This window comes from Leiobunum rupestre, chromosome 1 (assembly GCF_980474605.1).
Source record: "Leiobunum rupestre chromosome 1, qqLeiRupe1.1.hap1, whole genome shotgun sequence".
Classification (NCBI taxonomy): Eukaryota; Metazoa; Arthropoda; class Arachnida; order Opiliones; family Sclerosomatidae; genus Leiobunum; species Leiobunum rupestre.
In genome coordinates this window covers 21847389-21869267 of record NC_143384.1, presented here as the reverse complement: position 1 = coordinate 21869267, position 21879 = coordinate 21847389, and the positions used below count along the sequence as shown (strand labels likewise).

Below are 21879 nucleotides of genomic sequence, written 5' to 3'. Positions count from 1 at the left end.
AACCCATTTCTATCCCGCCCGGTATAAAATGTTAATTATAATTAAAATAATTGAGACGAAACGACCAATTTTAATTTATTCAGAATATCATAAGTTAAGTAGTTACAACAGTAAGTTAGACGTACTATAGCAATGCACAATTGAATTAAACCCTTTTACAGAACAAGTTTATCAGTTAAATATAATACGAAGCAAATTTTAATGAAATATCTACAGAGGCTTTTTGGAATTACTCGCTTACGAAATACTTGCCGCATCTTTAACGCTCATTTTATTTCAACACTCGCCCTTGATGAAGATACCGTAGATATCTGGTAGTGGACGACTCGTTCACTTCCTGTTGACGTTGTGACGCAAACCACATGAAAAAGACCAATGCCGTCCAATTTCCAATATCATATAATGACTCGCACACCCAAGAAATCATTGACTGCGTTAGAAATCGTAGATATCCAAATATCCACACCAAATGTATTTACAAGAAGCAAAAACCTTACCATCAACAAAGCACAGAGAGCCACTTGACTAACCGCCAGCTTTTAAAGCAATTAACGTTAAATTATCTCCTTTGAATTAACAGAACTATATATAGGTCGTTAAGAAAGTGGACCACCCACAGGGTCTACCCTTTAACCCTCTAATCTCGGCTGACTGCGCTAAAACAAGATTTAACCTTTAAAAAATACCAGATTAGGCCTTCATAAATTCATTAATAAAAAAAGACTTTATTACCTATTATGCTTACGATGCCTGTCTTAATTTCAGTGAATCTAAGCAGCTATCGGTGGTTCTGTGGTAGAGCGCTCGACTGCCAAGCCGAATGGTCTGGGTTCGAAACCTGGGTGGCGCATTTGTTTTTAATCAATAGAGAAACGCTAAATTAGAATTTCTTCGATGCAATAATTTCAATTTCAATTCTATTTCAATTAAACCAAAATTTCGTACTCTATTAAATACGCTTCCGATAAAGCTGAAGGTCTAATTTTCAATAAGGCGTAACAAGTGTCGGTGGTTCTGTGGTAGAACGTCCGCCTGTCAATCAGGAGGTCTCGGGTTCAAATCCCGCCCGATGCGATCGCAAATTGATACTAAGACGAATACCGTGTACAACTGGTGGAAACCCTGCCATTGGACGTTGAGAGGTAGCATTACACTCAGCACTCGGTCCGTCCCAAAGTCATTAAGAAGAAGTTGGAGAGAAAACGCCCATATAAACACTACAGACTCAACATGCACATCCATCAGAACACAAACACAACAAATTCAACACTCACAACCTACGCATAAACATTACAAAAACCGTAATACACCAAACCGTCACGACGGTGAGCGAAAAAACACCATCCAAACCAAACCGCAAATGCATCCGTTAACGCTCACCGTCACACGGTGGTTTTGCCAACCCTTTGAGAAACTGCGTACGCAGTGATTACACTTTGCACCGAAAATGCGAACGCGTTCGCAGTCCTGACAGACAGACACACCAACAGACCCACCCACAGACCCACCCACAGACCCACAGACAGACACGGTCGTTGTATAACCCCTCCTAGGGGACTTTGTCCCCTCGGAGAGGTAAAAACGGGTTTTACTCGAAAACATGCTTATATTAAAACGTAAGAAAAACAATATTTAAACGTTTATTTGTTAATATTATTTATATCATTATTAGATGTTATAATACCAAGAACGTATTTATGTTATTATCTTCATAATACTAACGAATATTGTATAATTTGTTTCATTGTATATTTTGTTTTACTGTATGTATTAATGTTTGTGTGTACATTTTATTTTTATAACCATTATTTGTAAATGGCCCCTAGCAAACTCTTCCAAAAGTAAAATTCCCCCATCCTAAAAATTCCTGGTTCAAGCGGCACAAATTGATATATTATATTCTCTGACCCTTTCTACATGTAAAGTAAACCCCATAGAAAAATACTCCAGCCTCTCTGGCGCTAATATGTACTCGCCCGCTAATCCCCAAAACTTTCCATACCCTTTTCTCTAAAATGTTGGCCACCAGGGAAAAATGTTTCTTGGTAGTCTTCACGACGCCTTTAAGGCAGAATTATCATCGGGACTCAAGTGAATGGGTCAACTTTTAAACACCGTAACCAAGTAGTAAATAAATCAAAGTTTTATACAAAATGTTGTACTCTCTAAATTAAGATAGTCCAAATAATAACCTATCTTCTAGATTTTTCAGTCGGTTTAGAAGATTAAGTTGCTCTCCCAAATTAATAGTTAAAGGCGCGGAAAAGAAGAATAAATTCGGAAGTCCTTTAACTAGATATTCTTCATGGTGCCGAAACCCGGGATTAAACGGACATAATAATTTTTTGGTTACTAATCAACCAGCGGAATAGGACGGATTTTTAGAGAGGTTACGCAACAACCCGCGGAAAATAAATTTTGGAACGGTTACGAAACAATCGGTCGAGCGGATTAGTGATATTAGTGAGAAGTAAGAACTAAAAATGAATAACGAAGTGTCAACCGACCAGACCGCAGTGGGAGCGGGGAACTTAAATAAGACAAATAAATTAAATCCGGAGTTAGCGAGATTGAGATCCTTGAGGACACCAGCGCGATCAAACCTAACTAAAGCCACCAACGCCATGAGTGCCCTGCTGAAAGACAAAACTACGGACGAAGAGGACATCGAAGACCATTTAACGCTGATGTTATCAAGAGCGGAAACGCTTAGTAATTTAGATAAAACAATTTTGGACTTAATTAAAGACGCATCTTCGCTGGAAAAAGAAGGGGAAGAAATAGACGCCTACTACGAGAAAAACAACTTCGAAATGCTAAAGATAAAGGCGCAGAGAATCGTCAAGAAGGCCAACGGAGTCAACTCAGCAGCATCAGGGTCTACAAGTGGACCATCAAACGTAACGAACACTAACGGAAACCAAGTCACCGTCATCAGGGAGGAAAGCATCAGGTTACCAACGTTAGTGCTCCCAAGATTCTCCGGTGATATTACCGAATGGGCAGGGTTTTGGAGCCGTTTTGAATCCACTTTTAAGGATAAGCCCCAAACTACTAAGGTAGAAAAATTTAATTATCTGTATTCTTTTTTGGAGGGTGACGCGAAGAAAACCTTAATTGGAATGAAAGCTAGTGAGGAAAATTACGATGAGGCGGAAAAGATTTTAAAAGAAAGGTTTGATAGAAAAGATCTAGTTATACATACTCATGGTAGAAGGTTAATGAATTTAGAGCCAGTGTCGGACTCGAGCGATACTAAAGGGTTACGTAATCTATATGATAAGATTCAATTAAACGTAAGATGCCTTAAAGGCTTAGGTGTAGACGCCACCTTAAGTGGTACATTCATTTGTCCCAGACTGATTGAATGTTTACCAAAAGACATCAGGTTAGATTACAGTAAGAAATATTCTAAAGATGGTGATTGGAACCTAAAAGCTTTTACCGATTTTTTGCAAAGCGAGGTTGAAGGTCGCGAAACTTGCGCACTCTTAGGTGAAGTCAAAGATAAAGAGAAATCGCAAACGCGTTCCTACGATAGAAGGGAAAATTCGCATCAAAATAACAGGCATGATAATTTGCGAAGTTACGTTCCCTCGACGCGAGCTCTACTAACTAGCGTTGCCCCGCGCAGCCTTTATTGCATTTTCTGCAAAGCTACGGAGCACGCAACGAGAAGATGTACCAATTACACGCTCGAAGAAAAAAGAAATATAACGCGAGATCAAAGGAGATGCTATATTTGCTTAAGACCAAATCATGACGCCCGAAGATGCGACTCAGATTATCAAAACTGTCGAATTTGTAAAAGACGGCATAACCAAGCGCTTTGCACGCGAAACGAGGCCCACAAGCGAGACAAAACTGAAGGGATGCCCCCCGAAGAAGCGAGGGAAATAAATACGAATACAGTTTTCGATAATGAGAGAAAAAACGTTCTTTTGCAAACCGCGCAGATTTTTGTCAAAAATCCAGACTATCCCCAAAATCAAGGAGCTGGCCCTCTGAAGTTAGTACTGGACAATGGAAGCCAAGGGACATTCGTCTTGAACGAAGTTGCCGATAAACTGCAACTACCGGTATTAGGAGAAACTAGAGTCCTGGTGAGCGAATTTGGAAACCAGGCAGCGGAGGAGAAAAAGAGAAAAATAGTTCGGCTCACCGTTCAAAACACCTCTGACCCGGGGAAGAAAATCGAGGTAGAAGCAGTGGCAGTACCTTTCATATGCCGCGCGCAAACGCAAGATTGTCAAGAAATTAAGAATTTCGTGGAGAAAACAAAAGTAGTATTGGCAGATGATCCCAGAAGAGAAGGTCCCAGTAACTCGAAAATAAGCTTATTAATCGGCGGAGATTACTATTGGGACATCGTGAGCGGTAAAACGGAAAGACTTCAACACAAGCTCGTAGCTATGGACACGCTTTTTGGATGGACCATAGAAGGCCCCATGAGCACGCCGAAATCCAATGTCAAGCGAGTTGAAATTCAAAACAATTTAATTACCGTAATGAATGTCAACTCTAAAGATGCGGATCTGACAAAATTGGTAAAAGGTTTCTGGGATCTGGAAGCCATCGGTATTCAAACTAAACCAGAAAGACTATCGGAAGGAGATGATGTTTTGGAAAAATTTGAGCGAGATGTAACATTCAATGATGAAGAAGGACGCTATCAGGTTAAATTCCCGTGGAATACGGAGAAAGACATTCTACCTAATAATTTACGATTAGCAACGAAACGAGCCTCAGGTCTAGCGAAAAGGTTTAACAAAAACCCTGAATACTACAACGCCTACAAAAACATAATAAATGAGCAGCTTGAACTCGGAATAGTGGTGAAGGTGTCTGAAAACGAAGCAACAAGAAGGCCAGGGACATATTATATTCCACATCAGGGAGTCAGCAGAGAAGGGAGTCAAACCACAAAACTACGAGCCGTTTTAGACGGTTCAGCCCACGAAGATGGAGTTCCGTCGCTAAATGACTGCCTTTCCAATGGTCCGAATCTCAATCCGGATCTATTGTTATTGCTCCTTTGCTTCAGAAAATTTCCCGTGGCGATTGTCGCTGATATTGAGAAAGCGTTCCTTCAAGTGTCGCTGGCGAAGGAAGAACGAGACACTTGCAGAATTTTATGGGTCAAGGAAGAAGAAAACGGCAAGGTCAAGGAAAACGAATTTACCACTTTGCGCATGACCAGAGTGCCATTCGGCGTGAAACCAAGTCCTTATCTTTTGGCCGCTACAATAAAACATCACATCAAGAAATACGAAACCATAGATCCAGAAGCCGTAAACGTTCTGAACAAAAAACTCTACGTTGACGACTTAGTTGCCGGAAATCAAAATGTAGAAAGCGCGTTTCAGCTATCAAAGAGAATGTCAATCATATTGAGCGAAGCCAAGATGAATCTAAGAAAATGGCAATCCAATTCGGAAGAATTACGCAAGATGTGGGGAGAAGAGGCGGACAAACCAAATGCCGTGACCAAATTTCAAGTTCAAGCGCCAAATGGTCAAAAAATTTTAGGATTACAATGGGATCCAATTGCAGACGTATTCAGTTTCGATCTTTCTAATCTAGTTGATGTATTAAAAGAAGTAAAATTCACTAAACGCTACGCACTCAGCTCTGTTTCCCAGATTTTCGACCCTATAGGCGTATTAGCCCCCTTTACCATCAGGGCAAAATTAATCCTCCAAGAGCTATGGGAAAAGAAAACTAAGTGGGACGAAGAGTTAAACGAAGAAATGGCGAAGAAATTTGAAAAATGGTGCAGCGAACTGCCCGAATTAAGGAAGATCAAAATACCAAGGTACTATTTTACTACAAATCAAGCGGATCAAATTAAAAAATTGGAAATTCACGGTTTTTGCGACGCGAGCAAAAGGGCGTACGCTGCCGTCGTATATCTAAGGTACGAATTGAAAAATGGAGAAATTGGAGTCTCCCTCGTGACATCAAAGGCGAGGGTAGCGCCGCTCAAACGAGTAGACCCGTCGGACGAAGATTTGTCATTACCTCGATTGGAACTAATGGGGTGCGTTTCAGGCACGCGTCTCGTAAACAATATCAAAGGGATATGGAAGTCGGAAAATATAGATAATACAAAAATTATCTAACCCAAAAGTGTGGCAACACTGCCCAGGATTTCAAAATCCAGCGGATATCCCAACGAGAGGAGCACGAGCGGAAGAATTGAGTCAAAGCGAATCTTGGTGGAAAGGCCCCACGTGGCTTAAGAGAGATAAGTCCGAATGGCCCGCGGACGCGATGCCAGAAGTAAATACAACAATAATTGAAAAAGAAACACGAAAAACTGTACTCGCAGTCGCTAGGACAGAAAAGGCGGGAGTAAGTCAAATAATAGATTTATATAGATATAACGACCTGGATAAAACACTACGTATTACGGCTTATGTCTTCAGAGCTATAAAATATTTCCGAAAAGACAGAAGACAAAGGGGAGTTATTAAAACGGAAGAAATTTTGGACGCTGAAAATACTTGGATAAGATGCGTACAGAAACAAGACTTTAGGCAAGAAATATCAGCATTACAAAACAAGGAGAAAATTGAGAGAAGTTCGAAAATCGCGGAATGACAATAAAATCCTTTGCGTCGGAGGCAGATTAACTGAAGCAGATTTAGATTACGAAATTAAGCATCCAATAATTCTCAAGAAGGAACAAAGATTGGCTAGATTAATCATGGATCGGTGTCATTATCAGATGATGCACGGTGGAATCCAGAGCACCCTAACCCAATCACGGGAAAAATATTGGGTAACCGCCGGGAGACAACTCGCGAGAAAATCGGTCAAAAGTTGCCTACAATGTCGAAAAGCCGGAGTAAAAGCGGGGGACGCCCCCACGGCGCCCCTTCCCAAAGATCGAGTTGAACAATCGCCGAGCTTCGAAATCGTCGGGATTGATTTCGCCGGACCCCTCTATTTAACGTTCACATTGATATATGCTCTACGCTATTAAGTCTTTCGATTACAAGTAAAATTAGACTGGTAACTCTTATATTTCTAGAGAAATATCGACTTGAAAATCGACTAATCTTTGTTTTTCATACAAGTAGGTTACGTAACTACGCGTCATATCTCCATAACGACCTTGTAGAGCTCGTTCATATTGATATATGCTACTCTACGTTAGTAAGCCTTTTGATTAAAGGAAAAATTAGACTGGTAACTCCTACAGTTCAAAAACAATATTGCCTTGAAAATCGGAGGGAAAAACTATAACTCTTCGTTTTTCATACAAGTAGGTTACGTAACTTCGCGTCATATCTCCATAACGACCTTGTAGAGCTCGTTCACATTGATATATGCTACTCTACGTTAGAAAGCATTTTGATTAAAGGAAAAATTAGACTGGTAACTCCTATAGTTCAAAAGAAATATTGCCTTGAAAACCGGAGGGAAAAACTATGACTCTTCGTTTTTCATACAAGTAGGTTACGTAACTTCGCGTCATATCTCCATAACGACTTTGTAGAGCTCGTTCACATTGATATGTGCTCTACGCTATTAAGCCTTCCGATTACAAGTAAAATTAGACTGGTAACTCTTATATTTCTAGAGAAATATCGACTTGAAAATCGACTAATCTTTGTTTTTCATACAAGTAGGTTACGTAACTACGCGTCATATCTCCATAACGACCTTGTAGAGCTCGTTCACATTGATATATGCTACTCTACGCTATTAAGCCTTTCGATTAAAAGTAAAATTAGAATGGTAACTCTTATATTTCTAGAGAAATATCGACTTGAAAATCGACTAATCTTTGTTTTTCATACAAGTAGGTTACGTAACTACGCGTCATATCTCCATAACGACCTTGTAGAGCTCGTTCACATTGATATATGCTACTCTACGTTAGTAAGCCTTTTGATTAAAGGAAAAATTAGACTGGTAACTCCTATAGTTCAAAAGAAATATTGCCTTGAAAATCGGAGGGAAAAAACTATAAATCTTCGTTTTTCATACAAGTAAGTTACGTAACTTCGCGTCATATCTCCATAACGACCTTGTAGAGCTCGTTCATATTGATATATGCTACTCTACGCTATTAAACCTTTCGAATAAAAGTAAAATTAGACTGGTAACTCTTATATTTCTAGAGAAATATCATCTTGAAAATCGACTAATCTTTGTTTTTCATACTAGTAGGTTACGTAACTTCGCGTCATATCTCCATAACGACCTTGTAGAGCTCGTTCACATTGATATATGCTACTCTACGCTATTAAGTCTTTCGATTAAAAGTAAAATTAGACTGGTAACTCTTATATTTCTAGAGAAATATCGACTTGAAAATCGACTAATCTTTGTTTTTTATACAAGTAGGTTACGTAACTACGCGTCATATCTCCATAACGACTTTGTAGAGCTCGTTCACATTGATATATGCTACTCTACGCTATTAAACCTTTCGATTAAAAGTAAAATTAGACTGGTATCTCTTATATTTCTGGAGAATATCGACTTGAAAATCGACTAATCTTTGTTTTTCATACAAGTAGGTTACGTAACTTGGCGTCATATCTCCATAACGACCTTGTAGAGCTCGTTCATATTGATATATGCTACTCTACAATATTAGGCCTTTTGATTAAAGGACAAAATAAGACTGGTAACTCCTATAGTTCAAAAGAAATATTGCCTTGAAAATCGGAGGGAAAAAACTATAAATCTTCGTTTTTCATACAAGTAAATTACGTAACTTCGCGTCATATCTCCATAACGACCTCGAGTGGAGCCAGACCCCCAGTGCCAGCGCCGGCAATCACCCGGCTTTCGCCTGCGGCGAGAAGCCTCTCACTTCCTGCCACATTCCGAGGACGTGCATTGTGACCTTCATGCAAGATGGCGTCGAGGAAACGAGGTACATGCAGACCTGTTCTCCATGCCCGCAGAGGTATCCTTGGCTAGGCAACCCGGAAGGTGTTGCCATTCCGGGCGACATCGTCGGAGAGGACAGCAGCACTCGTGAACTTGGCCAGAAAGGGAGCAACCTCAGCGAAGAGGAAGAAGAATATGAAGACGAAATTGAAGCTGAAAATTACTAAAACAAATCTTGGCTGTTAAATCACGTCGTTTTATTAACGACTTTTTATGATCTCTGCATTTCTGTATAAACTGTACAAAATTCAAGAATAAATATTGTTTTTAATATTTGAATCGTTCTTTGTTATTTCATTCTGTTAGCCAATTTTATATACGGGCTTACATTATCACAACGACAGTCTTAAAGATGTTACCTACAAGCATATGTAATATTATTACTCAGAAGTTTGCCAATGCACCTATTATTACATTCGAAAGTCTTCACTTAGGGGTTGCCTCACAAAGAATTAGTGAAAAGTGGACTACGTTAGATTTCGGCCTTATTATTCATATCTATTGAAGCCAGTGGTAAACCCTCCCCAAATTGTTTGGAGGGAATTTTAGTGTAGTTCCATTGAAATTAATTATTTTATCCGGTTTATGCCGATGATATTAAATGGATAGTTTGGAAAATGAGAAGGCGCAAGATCAACATGGGCGTAGAGTTCTAAAGGGCTGTTGGGCCCGAGCCACCCCCCCCCCCTTAATAATTTGAAAAGATGGGCCGAGCGCTCCCAATAATATTAGATGTGATATCGAGCCCCCCCAAAAATTGTAAGCATTGTGTGCTAACAAGTTAACTCCTAAGTTTGTAGTATTGTCGAAACAAACAATTCCGTTCGTCGTGTGTCTCACTTCAGTACAAATACCTAAGCTATCAAGGTATTTACCAAATAGTCGCAGGCAACTATCGTTGTAGATTCAACCCAGTAAATATTTTTTACGACCAAACGCTAGATAACTTTATTTTATTTCGTCATGATTCCGCTCCACGAACGTATATGTACTACCCAAACTTTACTCATTTGTTTTGAAAAAAAGCTGCGCGGATTTTCCGGAAAATGGATAAATTTGTTATCAAACGTCCTCAGCTATCATCATCAGGTAATACTGAAAATACTTTAAATAAGTAATTTAAGAAATTCGACAAATAATGGAAATGGCTCTATAGACCCAGAAACATTCGTTGACACATTGGCTGATGATACTTTACAACTTGAGAGTTATCGGATGGTGATAGGGCAAAGGACAGTAAAGGTCGTCATGTAGAGAGGCAATCCAAACAGCGAAATAAAGGACGAAGCTTCCAAAATCGTTGGACAGAAGAATACCCTTGGATTTATTTTGATGAAGAAAAGAACAAAGTCTTCCGTTCGTTTTGTCAAAAAGCATTCGAAAATAACATCCTCATTTGTAAAAAGATAGATCACGGGTTTATTTCGGATGGGGTATGCAATGATAATGAGTTGGCGTCGAAATGCAACGGATTCTTGAAGCAATTCACGAATTTTGGATTTTACATTTCTTTAAAAATGATTGAAATAAGAATGGCCTACCCTTATATAAGGAGTCAGCGCGATTTCCTATGGCTAAAATTAATACAGCCAAGCGCAGGAGAATCAATAGATTCCCGAAACTGCCCTCCTGTCAACCCAGCCACTGATTTATAGTTTTACGATCGTCTTTAGAATCGACGGTGAATAGCGTATAGTGTGCATGCCACGTGTATTTATTATTGAACTCGAACCTTTGCCAGATTTTCTCGACCAATGCTTACAATTATAGTAGTGCGCCTCGATATTATTGTTTGGTGTAATTGTCACCGAATGTGTGCGCGTCTTGTGATCTCAAGAAATTGAAAAACACGTGAAACACATGGGCGATTGAAATAAAGCCCTACATTGAAATTTGGTGATTGGTCAAATCATAGTGTCTCTCCACGTGACAGCCCCTCATAGTAATTCGATTGGGTAACGAAAAAACCAGGATGGACCCAAAAAGTCACATGGCTTATACAACAAAACTGGGAGACAAGAAGTAAAAACAAGCCGGCCCAGGCCGTAATATTAGTTCCACATCAGTGTATTCGAGTGGGCAAACCCATACACCCTTAGAAGACACAGGTAGTGTGTCAGAATTTATAGCCCGGTGTACCTAGTAACAGAGACCATGCCACCGGAGGCCTATCATCATAGTGCCCTACGCCAGCCCGGACAGGTGACAAATCCAGCATGGGTAGCAGAACCCTACTACTGATGGTCGCACCTTTGACGCAAGCCACTCAACCCAGCAGAAGGTGCAGCAATGGGTGGACCAATCCCCAGTTCGCACACAGCAGTGGGATTTAGAATGGATGCTATAGCAACTCCAGCCGACACCCTACCTACATAGGTAAGGAGCCAAACCCTTTGGAGAGAGCTCATAAAGGGGAACGACGAGCATACAGCAGCCCAATTAGTGTCGGAAATATTACTTCTTGGCAATTTCTGGGAAGATGTTTTATTTAAGCGCCTATTAGTATTAAGAGCGAGGGATAAAAAATGGGAATTACTAGGTCGAAAACGCGAAAATGAAATTATCGCAAGAGAAAAATTTTAGATATCAAATGTGGAAGCGCTGTATAGACGTCTGCTAAAATAATGCTGTCGTAATTGGATTCTGCAGTTTTGTGTTTCCAACTAAACGACTACTCGCAATATATTATAACCTTAATTAATATGCTGTTTTATATGTTTAATAAAAATTTTGTTTAAATACATAAGAAATTAAACGGTTAAAGGAGTTTGCAACTTTCTATGTAAGCTAATAGACCCATGATGAAAGTTGGGGGGCCGAAAATTAACATTTTTAACTGGCAACTCAGCATTTGAACGGAACATCCGTTTCCTTACTTCCGCCTGTATATTTCAATGGTGGTCACGTGGTTCAAAACTTCACAAACAGGATGTTCCGTCCATAGGTCTCACTTAAGCCTCGTCTGCGGCCCCTCTTTTGTTATGGGTCTATTCTCATAATGAATTTATAAAACAGACATGTACTAAATTATATCTATCCAAGTCTGCACTTATTATTCTAAACTTCTGGTTTAAAGTAGAACTATGCAACAGTATTTAAATTTGGCATACATCATGAAAAACTGAAGATCCAAGTCAAGTAGTAGTTAAAAAAAATTGTTAAAGGGACTTTCAAGAAAGACTTAGTCAAATTGAAATAAGTCATTCAGTCGTAACTTTGGGTTTACAATGTACGGCATGTTAACTTTAATAACTTTCTTGATTAAATTGATTGCAAATCTCTTTTATTGATGACTTCTTTACTAGTTTAGTTTCTATAATGAGTTTCAGCAATTTAAATGCTGTAATTTTACACATAATCCTTTACAATTTAAAATTTTCTCAGTTTACTGTTACAGTTTCAAGGCTCAAATTTAAGGAAATGGTTTTAAAATATATAAAAGGTGAGGGAAAATTTATTAAAATTATTTTAGAAATATATTTTGCTTTTTAAAATAATTCCAAAAAAAACTCTTTAATCTAAAACATTTTGAATATCTGTGCCTTCATAGATCTGAACTACCCCTTAAATCAACCTTCCAACTGCTTTGATAAAAGCATTTTTTATTTAATAGCTGTCCCTTTGCTCTGCATCACAGGGCAAATTTTGACTAAAATTTATAATTGAAAATAAAATCCATAAGTTAGAAAATAAATAGGTTTTATTTTTAAAAATATTTTGTACAGACATTTTAAAATTATTGAATGTAATTTAATATATTGAATATTATTTTAAATATTTTACTTAACATTGGGAAATAAAGATGATAATTGGTTATGTCAAATTGAGGTTTAATTTGCCATTAAGACTTAGATAACAAGATAATAGGTGTATAACTGGTTCTAGTAAGCAAGTGAAATATGCTAATTTTAGTGAAACTTTCAATCAAAAACAGACCTTTGATGAGATAGTGTTTATGGGTAGCATAGCATGATTTGTGAAGAGCTTCTAATCGTTTACTTTTATCTCAATCATGTATCAAGAGTTTTCCAACTCTGCCGAGCTTTCAAATAAAAAACCAACCATGTGTAATTCATATTATAATAGAATGGGGTACACAGACATTGTAAATGAAAATAGCCACAAAGGCAATTAATATGAATATATATTATATTAAAAATCTAAAAAAAAATTCTAATGCGCAAGAACAAGCTTAGTGTAAGTAAGCACATTTATCAACAGTACTTGAATGGGGGGCTCCAGTCCTGTTCTGGCTGTACTACCTTACAACGGTATGGCTCGTACACTACTGATCCTCAAATAACAATAATTTATCTTTAAGCTTTTGAATAATTAAGACGCCTTTACATAGAGGATTAAGTTTGAATGCCCAAAACGTTTATTGTTATGAAAAATTATTCAAATATTTACCATACTTCATTACTGTAATTAAAATTCTCAAAATTATTTTCACAATGCTAAATGGATACACCTAAATCAAAATTCAATGATTATTTTTTTAACTCAGAAAAAATTAGCTGGGTAAAAAAAATATGTAAGAGATAAAACAAAATTAACTTCAAACTAAATTTCACTTTCCACAAAATTATTTCTGGTACTACTAAATACGTTAGTTTTAACCTAGAATATATGATCGGATTCTACAGGCTAATTTTCCCTACTATTAAATTGCAATTAAATTAATTACGAAAATGATAATTGTTACTTAAAAAATACTTAATTACGTATAAATAATGAGATTTAAATAAAGTTCCCATACGAAATGGTTTATTATTTCTTGAGTAAAGTGCGAAAATCAACGTTAACTCGAAGACCGACAAAATTTTATTTTAGTATTTTTCCGGGAAACTGGCTACGAGCTGATCAGTTGGCCTTCCATGTCAAAAATGGTATACTAACTCATAACAGTACGAAGCTTCTTATCTACAGTCGACTAACTTTCGTTAAATAACGGGATTCTAATACGTTTCTCGCTGAAGTTGACATTAGCAACAAATCCGTATGAGTATCTCTGTACTGTACACCAACGCTGTTACATTAATATTAATTGTAGTACTGGCAGACAATAATTGTTGACAGTAAGAATAATGCCGCTAGGCATCCACAATACTGAATCTTGGGCATGAAAATCGCTTAAAATAAAGTCTTAAAATTTTTTAGCGACCCGACTATTGATTCTCCTGCGCTTGGCTGTATTAATTTTAGCCATAGGAAATCGCGCTGACCCCTTAAATAAGGGTAGGCCATTCTTATTTTAATCATTTTTAAAGAAATGTAAAATCCAAAATTCGTGAATTGCTTCAAGAATCCGTTGCATTTCAACGCCAACTCATTATCATTGCATACCCCATCCGAAATAAACCCGTGATCTATCTTTTTACAAATGAGGATGTTATTTTCGAATGCTTTTTGACAAAACGAACGGAAGACTTTCTTCTTTTCTTCATCAAAATAAATCCACGGGTATTCTTCTGTCCAACGATTTTGGAAGCTTCGTCCTTTATTTCGCTGTTTGGATTGCCTCTCTACATGACGACCTTTACTGTCCTTTGCCCTATCACCATCCGATAACTCTCAAGTTGTAAAGTATCATCAGCCAATGTGTCAACGAATGTTTCTGGGTCTATAGAGCCATTTCCATTATTTGTCGAATTTCTTAAATTACTTCTTTGAAGTATTTTCAGTATTACCTGATGATGATAGCCGAGGACGTTTGATAACAAATTTATCCATTTTCCGGAAAATCCGCGCAGCTTTTTTTCAAAACAAATGAGTAAAGTTTGGGTAGTACATATACGTTCGTGGAGCGGAATCATGACGAAATAAAATAAAGATATCTAGCGTTTGGTCGTAAAAAATATTTACTGGGTTGAATCTACAGCGATAGTTGCCTGCGACTATTTGGTAAATACCTTGATAGCTTAGGTATTTGTACTGAAGTGAGACACACGACGAACGGAATTGTTTGTTTCGACAATACTACAAACTTAGGAGTTAACTTGTTAGCACACAATGCTTACAATTTTTGGGGGGGGCTCGATATCACATCTAATATTATTGGGAGCGCTCGGCCCATCTTTTCAAATTATTAAGGGGGGGGTGGCTCGGGCCCAACAGCCCTTTAGAACTCTACGCCCATGTTGATCTTTCGCCTTCTCATTTTCCAAACTATCCATTTAATATCATCGGCATAAACCGGATAAAATAATTAATTTCAATGGAACTACACTAAAATTCCCTCCAAACAATTTGGGGAGGGTTTACCACTGGCTTCAATAGATATGAATAATAAGGCCGAAATCTAACGTAGTCCACTTTTCACTAATTCTTTGTGAGGCAACCCCTAAGTGAAGACTTTCGAATGTAATAATAGGTGCATTGGCAAAGTTCTGGGTAATAATATTACATATGCTTGTAGGTAACATCTTTAAGACTGTCGTTGTGATAATGTAAGCCCGTATATAAAATTGGCTAACAGAATGAAATAACAAAGAACGATTCAAATATTAAAAACAATATTTATTCTTGAATTTTGTACAGTTTATACAGAAATGCAGAGATCATAAAAAGTCGTTAATAAAACGACGTGATTTAACAGCCAAGATTTGTTTTAGTAATTTTCAGCTTCAATTTCGTCTTCATATTCTTCTTCGCTGATGTTACTCTCTTTCTGGCCAAGTTCACGAGTGCCGCTGTCCTCTCCGACGATGTCGCCCGGAATGGCAACACCTTCCGGGTTGCCTAGCCAAGGATACCTCTGCGGGCATGGAGAACAGGTCTGCATGTACCTCGTTTCCTCGACGCCATCTTGCATGAAGGTCACGATGCACGTTCTCGGAATGTGGCAGGAAGTGAGAGGTTTCTCGCCGCAGGCGAAAGCCGGGTGATTGCCGGCGCTGGCACTGGGGGTCTGGCTCCACTCGAGGGCTCGCTTGACGCTGACAAACCAGACATCCTTGTGGGTATCTTGGACCTTCTGGATGAAATTCTTCAAGGCGTTTACTTTCTCTTCCTTCTGGAACCAATTGGAGTGGAAGTAGAGACCCAAAGGGGCGCGGTTGGTCTTGTAATGGCGGTTGAAGTTTTCCATCAAGAAATCGTAGATGATGTCCTCGTCCTCCTGGAAGACGCATTGGTCGGCCAGGGCGCAGCTTCCGCCCATGCCATCTTCGGTGAACATCATGTTGAGGGGGTATTCCCAGACGCCTTCGAAGGAGCGGGTTGGGCACTTGCTTCCGCCGACGCACCGATGAGGCATCCTGTAATCGAAGGTGTATGGCCACACGGGGACGTTCTTAGCGGCGGGCAAAGATGAATCGTATTTGAGACCCATGTCCTTAATCATGGCTGCCATTTCGTTTCCTCCGTTTCTCAAGAAAGGTGATCTCATTCCGACTATGCTCTCCTTCGTCAAGTTGGCGTACTTGACAAGCATGGACCTTAAGCCTTCGAACTGTTCCTTGAGCTCGTCCTTAGTAGCAGTTTCCCACCAAGTCTCGGGCTCTCTGGTGCTGTTGGTAAAGCAAAAAACATTGACAACTGACTCCCGGAGACTACGTCAGCGTGAACTCACTAGATCCCATTGAGACCGATTTCGTGCCCAGCGGCGGCCATCTGCTGGACGTTGTAGTAGCTGGAGTAATGATGCGAAACGAAGAAGGTGAAACTAGCTGGGCATCCGTTGGGGTTTTTCTTCGTGCTGTTGAGAACCTTCTCGTAATACGCCATGTTTTGGTAGTTGAGAGCACCGTCGAAGGAGATGGTGACCATCATGGGTACTTCCTTCGGAGACAGACGACCCGGAACTCTGGTTCCATCTCGGCTGCAATGACAGTTGGGCAGCGAACATTGAGATTCGTCACATTTGGCCGCCCTCAAAGGGTCAACGGTTGTGGTTACAATTGGAGCTTGATTAAAGAAGGGAACTCTGTCAATAAATATTTCTCTTACATTTTGAAGAAAGCTCAGTTTTCTACTTACGAAGAGGAACGGGACCACACATGAGGTCTTTGGTTTTATACATGCAATGCTTCTTCACATCGTCGAAATAGAGGCCGGGTGGGCAAGCTTGCGAGTAGGGGTAGTTTTCGGCACACGTGTAGAATCGCCGGCAAGACCCGGGATCGGCATACATCCCCTTCGCACGAGGGCACTTGTATGCGGCTGGCTTCGGTGCCGAGAGTACTGAAATTCAATCCTCAAGTCAGTCATCACACGCGTATAGAATATTCATAATCAACTGCATTCGTACGAATTTCATTATCTTATTGAAGCAAGTATAAAGCCAAACACTCGCTTCAATGGAATACACTAAAAGTCATACTTACCTTGATGGAGCACATTGCTGAAGAGGTACAGAGTTAGAGCTAATTTCATTGTCTTCGAAATAGATTGACTACACTTCATTTTCAAAACTTTAACTGAATAAAAGACGATGAAGCTATGAATGCTACTCGTTTCGTTGATACCCTATTTATACTTGCCAAGACCTTTTTTTTACCAAGCACAATTTCGATAAAAATTAAGAAACGGTCTAATAAGTAATTTTTAGTTGATCAATTAAAAATTCTTCGGAAATCAAACTAACTAAGAAAAGGGAAGTTTTTGTAAATAAAAAACAGGTTGCATCCGTCGCGTCGTTTTTGGAGGCTCAAAGTTCAAATCCTGGCTTAACGATTAGTGCGATATCAATTGAGCGTGTGTCTATGTGGCCGGTTCTAAGATGTAAATTGCTGATACCTTTTCCCGATCCCTGAGCGCAGACCAACAGATTGAAACCCCGGGATTGGAATGCCCAATTATTTTCATACTCGATGTAAAGTAAGACTTATCGGTTATATTTGCCGCGTCAGCGATACACTACCGCTATCTCTTATGCTGTAAAAGAATTCTAAAAATGATCTATGTTAGAAGTTCCAACCCTACAATTTTAATGAGTGCTCCATGTGTTATCAGCGCTGGGCTTGGTAGTCAGAGGTGGCGCGTTCGAACCCCCGACCATACAAAAATTTAATTGTCCAGATGATGGTTTAGCTTTAATGAAAGTTCATTGTGACGTTCTTTGGTTTAAGTGCCATATTTAACAAGTTAAAAAATTAAGTAGCTTTACGGGGGGGAGAGCCAGCAAAACGCCGTATTGTTGGACCACTTAAAAGTTACTTTTAACTTTTTAACTCTCCGAGGGTCTGTCTGTCTGGGCTGCGAAGGCGTTCGCATTTTCGGAGCAAAGTGTAATCCACCCAAAAACCATTCGGTTAAAAATTGCAAGGTCCTTTAAACAAAAACGTCACGTCGTATATTACTCCAAGCCATAAAAGTAGTGAAATCCAATAACGGGCAAGATCTGTAATTATATTCTCATAAACGTCATAAACTGGAGTTATTTATCGACAAGTGATGTGCTCTGAAGTAATATGCTAGACCTTGCGCGTCCTAAGTGTTTTACTGAGTTAAAATCCTTTGTACAACCATAAAACATTTCAAAGAGAATAGCTTATATTAGAAGAGACAAGTTTTCTTAGCTTAGCTGTAACGATTCTAATGATACAATATCAGTTAAATAATTTACCAAGTTAATTAAAGAAAAAGGTCAATATAAGATAAAATGTTTTCTTAAGAATGTATAAAGAGTGAACAAATCATAACGTAGCGGACGAAAGGCAAGCATAAATATCAAGAATTAGTTCCTAAAAACGATGTAGATGGCAGCATTACCTAATCACGGGACCATTTCAACCTCCCGACTTTAAAGTTTTCTTTCGTTCTCGCAAAACGTGGCCCAGCTTGTTTATTTTATTTATAGGTGCATATATTGTTTAGATCGAAATATATTATCTACTCTGTTTAGATTTACTCTTTTACCTTAAAAGCATAGTAAACGAGTTTCAATAATCAGAGTCAACATAACTTGGCAGTGAAATAAGCGTTGGCACGTGTTTAATTCTGGTCTTGCTCAAAGTACCACCTTGGCCAACCGAGACAAAATAAAAACACTCGATAAAATTACTGAAACTGTCCCTACTTGTGGTACTCGAATATTTCTGTACATTATAGATAGGTGGCGGTGCGACTATTGAAACTGGAAAATTACTGAAAGCAGACAAGTTGTTGACTGCAGTGACGTAATTACTGCAGTCAACAACTTGTCTGCTTTATTTAATTATGGTTTTAAGGTAAAAGAATAAATTTAAACAAAGTAGATAATATATTTCGATCTAAATAATATATTTGATACAATGCGATTCTAATATTAGCCATTCTCTTTGAAATGTTTTATGGTGGTACAAAGGATTTTAACTCAGTAAAACACTTAGGACGCGCAAGGTCTAGCATATTACTTCAGAGCACATCACTTGTCGATTAATAAGTCCAGTTTATGACGTTTATGGGAATATAATTACAGATTTTGCCCGTTATTGGATCTCACTACTTTTATGGCCTCGAGTAATATAGGACGTGACGTTTTTGTTTAAAGGACCTTGCAATTTTTAACCGAATGGTTTTTGGGTAGATTTTACGCCTTTTTGTTTATAACAATAGAAGTGAAGTTATTATAATACCTTCAAACGTAACAAAGCGGAAATAATATTTATAAACAAAATTGGAGAGTGAACTTTAACCTATTTGGAATATTGAGAACTGCCTAGCTCTTTCGCCAACATTGTGTACGTTTAGATATTGTTTACTTTAACGTTTTGAAAATGTTACGTCATTATGCTCTTTAATTCATTTTTTAATGTTAATAAATAAGCTTGTACGATTGTTATTAAACTTTACACGTTTTGTACTGTGTTTATTAATCATTGGCATCGATAACCGCCCTCTGGCGGCACACTGCCCACCCTGACACTGGCGAGACTCTTCGAACTCACTGCACCTCTTTCACTTAGAAACAACCTATAAATCAGAAGCATTCGAATGTTTAATCTATTTCCCTAGGACAAGATCTGTAATTATATTCCCATAAACGTCATAAACTGGACTTATTTATTGACAAGCCCTATGGCGGACAACCCCCACCCTGACACTCGCAAGACTATTGTTGTCGAACTCAGCGCCCATTTTTACCTACAATCCACCTATAAATTTGTTGCATACATAGTTTCCAAGTAAATCCGTCATAGCGGACTATTTTTTCGAACACAGCGCCACTTTTTCACCTAGAATCAACCCACAAACCTTTTGCATTATTTTTTTTATATCGCTGGTCGCTCCGGTATAGTACTTCTTATGTGTTTATTACTCCATGGTTTCGTTACCGACTCGCTGAACTGTACATTTGTCGCCATAGCTCATGAACTATACCAGATATGAACTTCTCCTTTGGAAGGACACAATGGGAGCTTAATGTGAAACAGTATACCAAATTTCATTTAAATCGGTTTAGTAGTTTTTGCTGTAGAGCCAGCGGCAGCGCTAAGACTTTATTCAAGGTAGGCTATAGAAGGTTTTGGGGCCCCCCATAAATAGGTCAGGGGCGAGCTATTCTACACTAATTGAAATTGTCTTTTTATTTTCGTTAAAATTTTAACGATAAGAGTAGAATCACACCCCAGATGAAATTCATTCAAACATAGATTCAAAAAAACTTTTATTTTAAAAGTTTTTATAATTAGGCTAGAAAAGTTTAGAAAATATATAGGCGCTATTTATTTTCCAGCTTAAATTGAAGCCTGCGATTGAGGTGGCCAGATAATATTTATAATTTTAAAGTATCCTAAGAATCATTTTTGGGCCCCCTTTTCATGAATTAGGGGCCCCCTATTATAGGCTACATAGGCTACAAAAATTTGACATAGGCTATAGCCTACTTAGCCTGAGTGTAGCGCCGCCACTGTGTAGAGCGGTCTGTGAGGAGAAGATGGAAGAAGAAGAAGAAAAATTAAGCCTTACTTTGCCCCATTACTACGAAACGTCGCCTCAACCCTGTTCGATGGAATTCGTATATGTTTGTCGCGTTCCCGTAAGCTTTCAAACGATACATCACTTGTTTTGATACGACCTATAGTTTTTGAGATACGAGGGAGTAAAATCGGCTTCATTCTGATTCGAGATAATATAGCAAGTGCTCGGGTATAGGTGCTCTACTCTATACCCGGACAGGGCCGGACTGGCTAGTAGTTGGCCCCACCGGCTATGTAATCGTGTGGGCCCCATTTCCCATTAATACTAAATTTTTCCTCTTTGGCCCCCAATTAGAGTTGGCCCCGATCTGACCGGCGATCGCCGGTTAGCCGCCCGGGCCAGTCCGGGTCTGTACACGGACCTTGCATAGGGACTACCGTCACTTTTGATCACTGCGTATGCAGTTTCTCGAAATCATCGCGTTCGCAGTTTTTTGGAATTAGGGAAAAGGTTTTTCCAAAAGAGCCCTCTTTTGGTCATTGGGTGTAGTACAATTCTCTTTTGCGAATTGTGATTGTACGTGACGAATCATTAATGTTTAGGACGGACCGAGTGCTGAAGGTTACGATAAACGTCTCAACGTCCAGACGGCAAAGTTTCCACCGAACAGTCACAGGTTACGTCATAGTATCATATTGCGGATTTTGAACCCGAGCCCTCCTGCATCACAGGCGAGTGATCTACCACAGAACCACCGATACTTGTTACGCTTCACTGAAAATTAGAAACTCAGCTTAAGCTTTACGTATGAAATTATAAAGGTCAAATCTTGTTTTTGCGTAGTCAGCAGAGATAAGGGGGTTAAAGGGTAGGACCCGTGGGTGGTCCACAGAGTTAGTTTTTTTGTCTATCGGTACTTTTGAACCGTTAAGGGTCATTTATGAATACAATTTCAAGTGGTATACAACGCGCTTTTTTCGTTTTGCTTACTTTACGCGTAACTACGTAATTTATGTTACGTGTTTTCTTATCGGCTTTAAATGTGTGATACATTTTCATTAATGTGGTTACGTTGGTTTTATTTATTTTGAGATATGCGCTGTTGTTTAGCCTTCACTATTC

General features: G+C 38.9%; 3 protein-coding genes across 3 annotated transcripts in view; 1 reads left to right on the top strand and 2 right to left on the bottom strand.

Annotated features, from left to right (window-relative positions):
- Window positions 1-2483: 2483 nt before the first annotated feature.
- Window positions 2484-9080, top strand: LOC149961352 (uncharacterized). Its single transcript, XM_090161704.1, has 2 exons — window positions 2484-6040; window positions 8723-9080. Exons 1-2 carry the CDS (start codon window positions 2484-2486, stop codon window positions 9078-9080), a joined length of 3915 nt encoding a protein of 1304 aa, XP_090017830.1.
- A 6331-nt stretch (window positions 9081-15411) lies between these two features.
- Window positions 15412-21879, bottom strand: part of LOC149961348 (chitin deacetylase 7-like) — a 95149-nt gene continuing 88681 nt past the window's right edge. Inside the window, exon 5 of the mRNA XM_090176835.1 lies at window positions 15412-15520. The gene's annotated coding sequence lies outside the window, so the exon portion shown is untranslated. The remainder of the gene's footprint in view (window positions 15521-21879) is intronic.
- LOC149961351 (chitin deacetylase 1-like) lies at window positions 15524-17309 on the bottom strand. The gene is made up of 4 exons (XM_090161644.1): window positions 17241-17309; window positions 16894-17097; window positions 16487-16820; window positions 15524-16424 (listed from the first exon to the last, which is right to left on the bottom strand). The coding sequence occupies exons 1-4, from the start codon at window positions 17287-17289 to the stop codon at window positions 15524-15526; spliced, it is 1488 nt and encodes a 495-aa protein (XP_090017770.1). The 5' UTR covers window positions 17290-17309.

Bases quoted from the DNA above. Each gene is read 5' to 3' on its own strand.
- LOC149961352 (XM_090161704.1), top strand. From the start codon at position 2,484: ATGAATAACGAAGTGTCAACCGACCAGACCGCAGTGGGAGCGGGGAAC. The intron at 6,041-8,722 runs GTGCGTTTCAGG...TTTTCATACAAG, and splicing joins CCTCGATTGGAACTAATGGG to TAAATTACGTAACTTCGCGT.
- LOC149961351 (XM_090161644.1), bottom strand. From the start codon at position 17,289: ATGAAATTAGCTCTAACTCTGTACCTCTTCAGCAATGTGCTCCATCAA. The intron at 16,821-16,893 runs GTAAGTAGAAAA...TCTTTAATCAAG, and splicing joins GTGTGGTCCCGTTCCTCTTC to CTCCAATTGTAACCACAACC. The intron at 16,425-16,486 runs GTGAGTTCACGC...CTTTACCAACAG, and splicing joins ATCGGTCTCAATGGGATCTA to CACCAGAGAGCCCGAGACTT.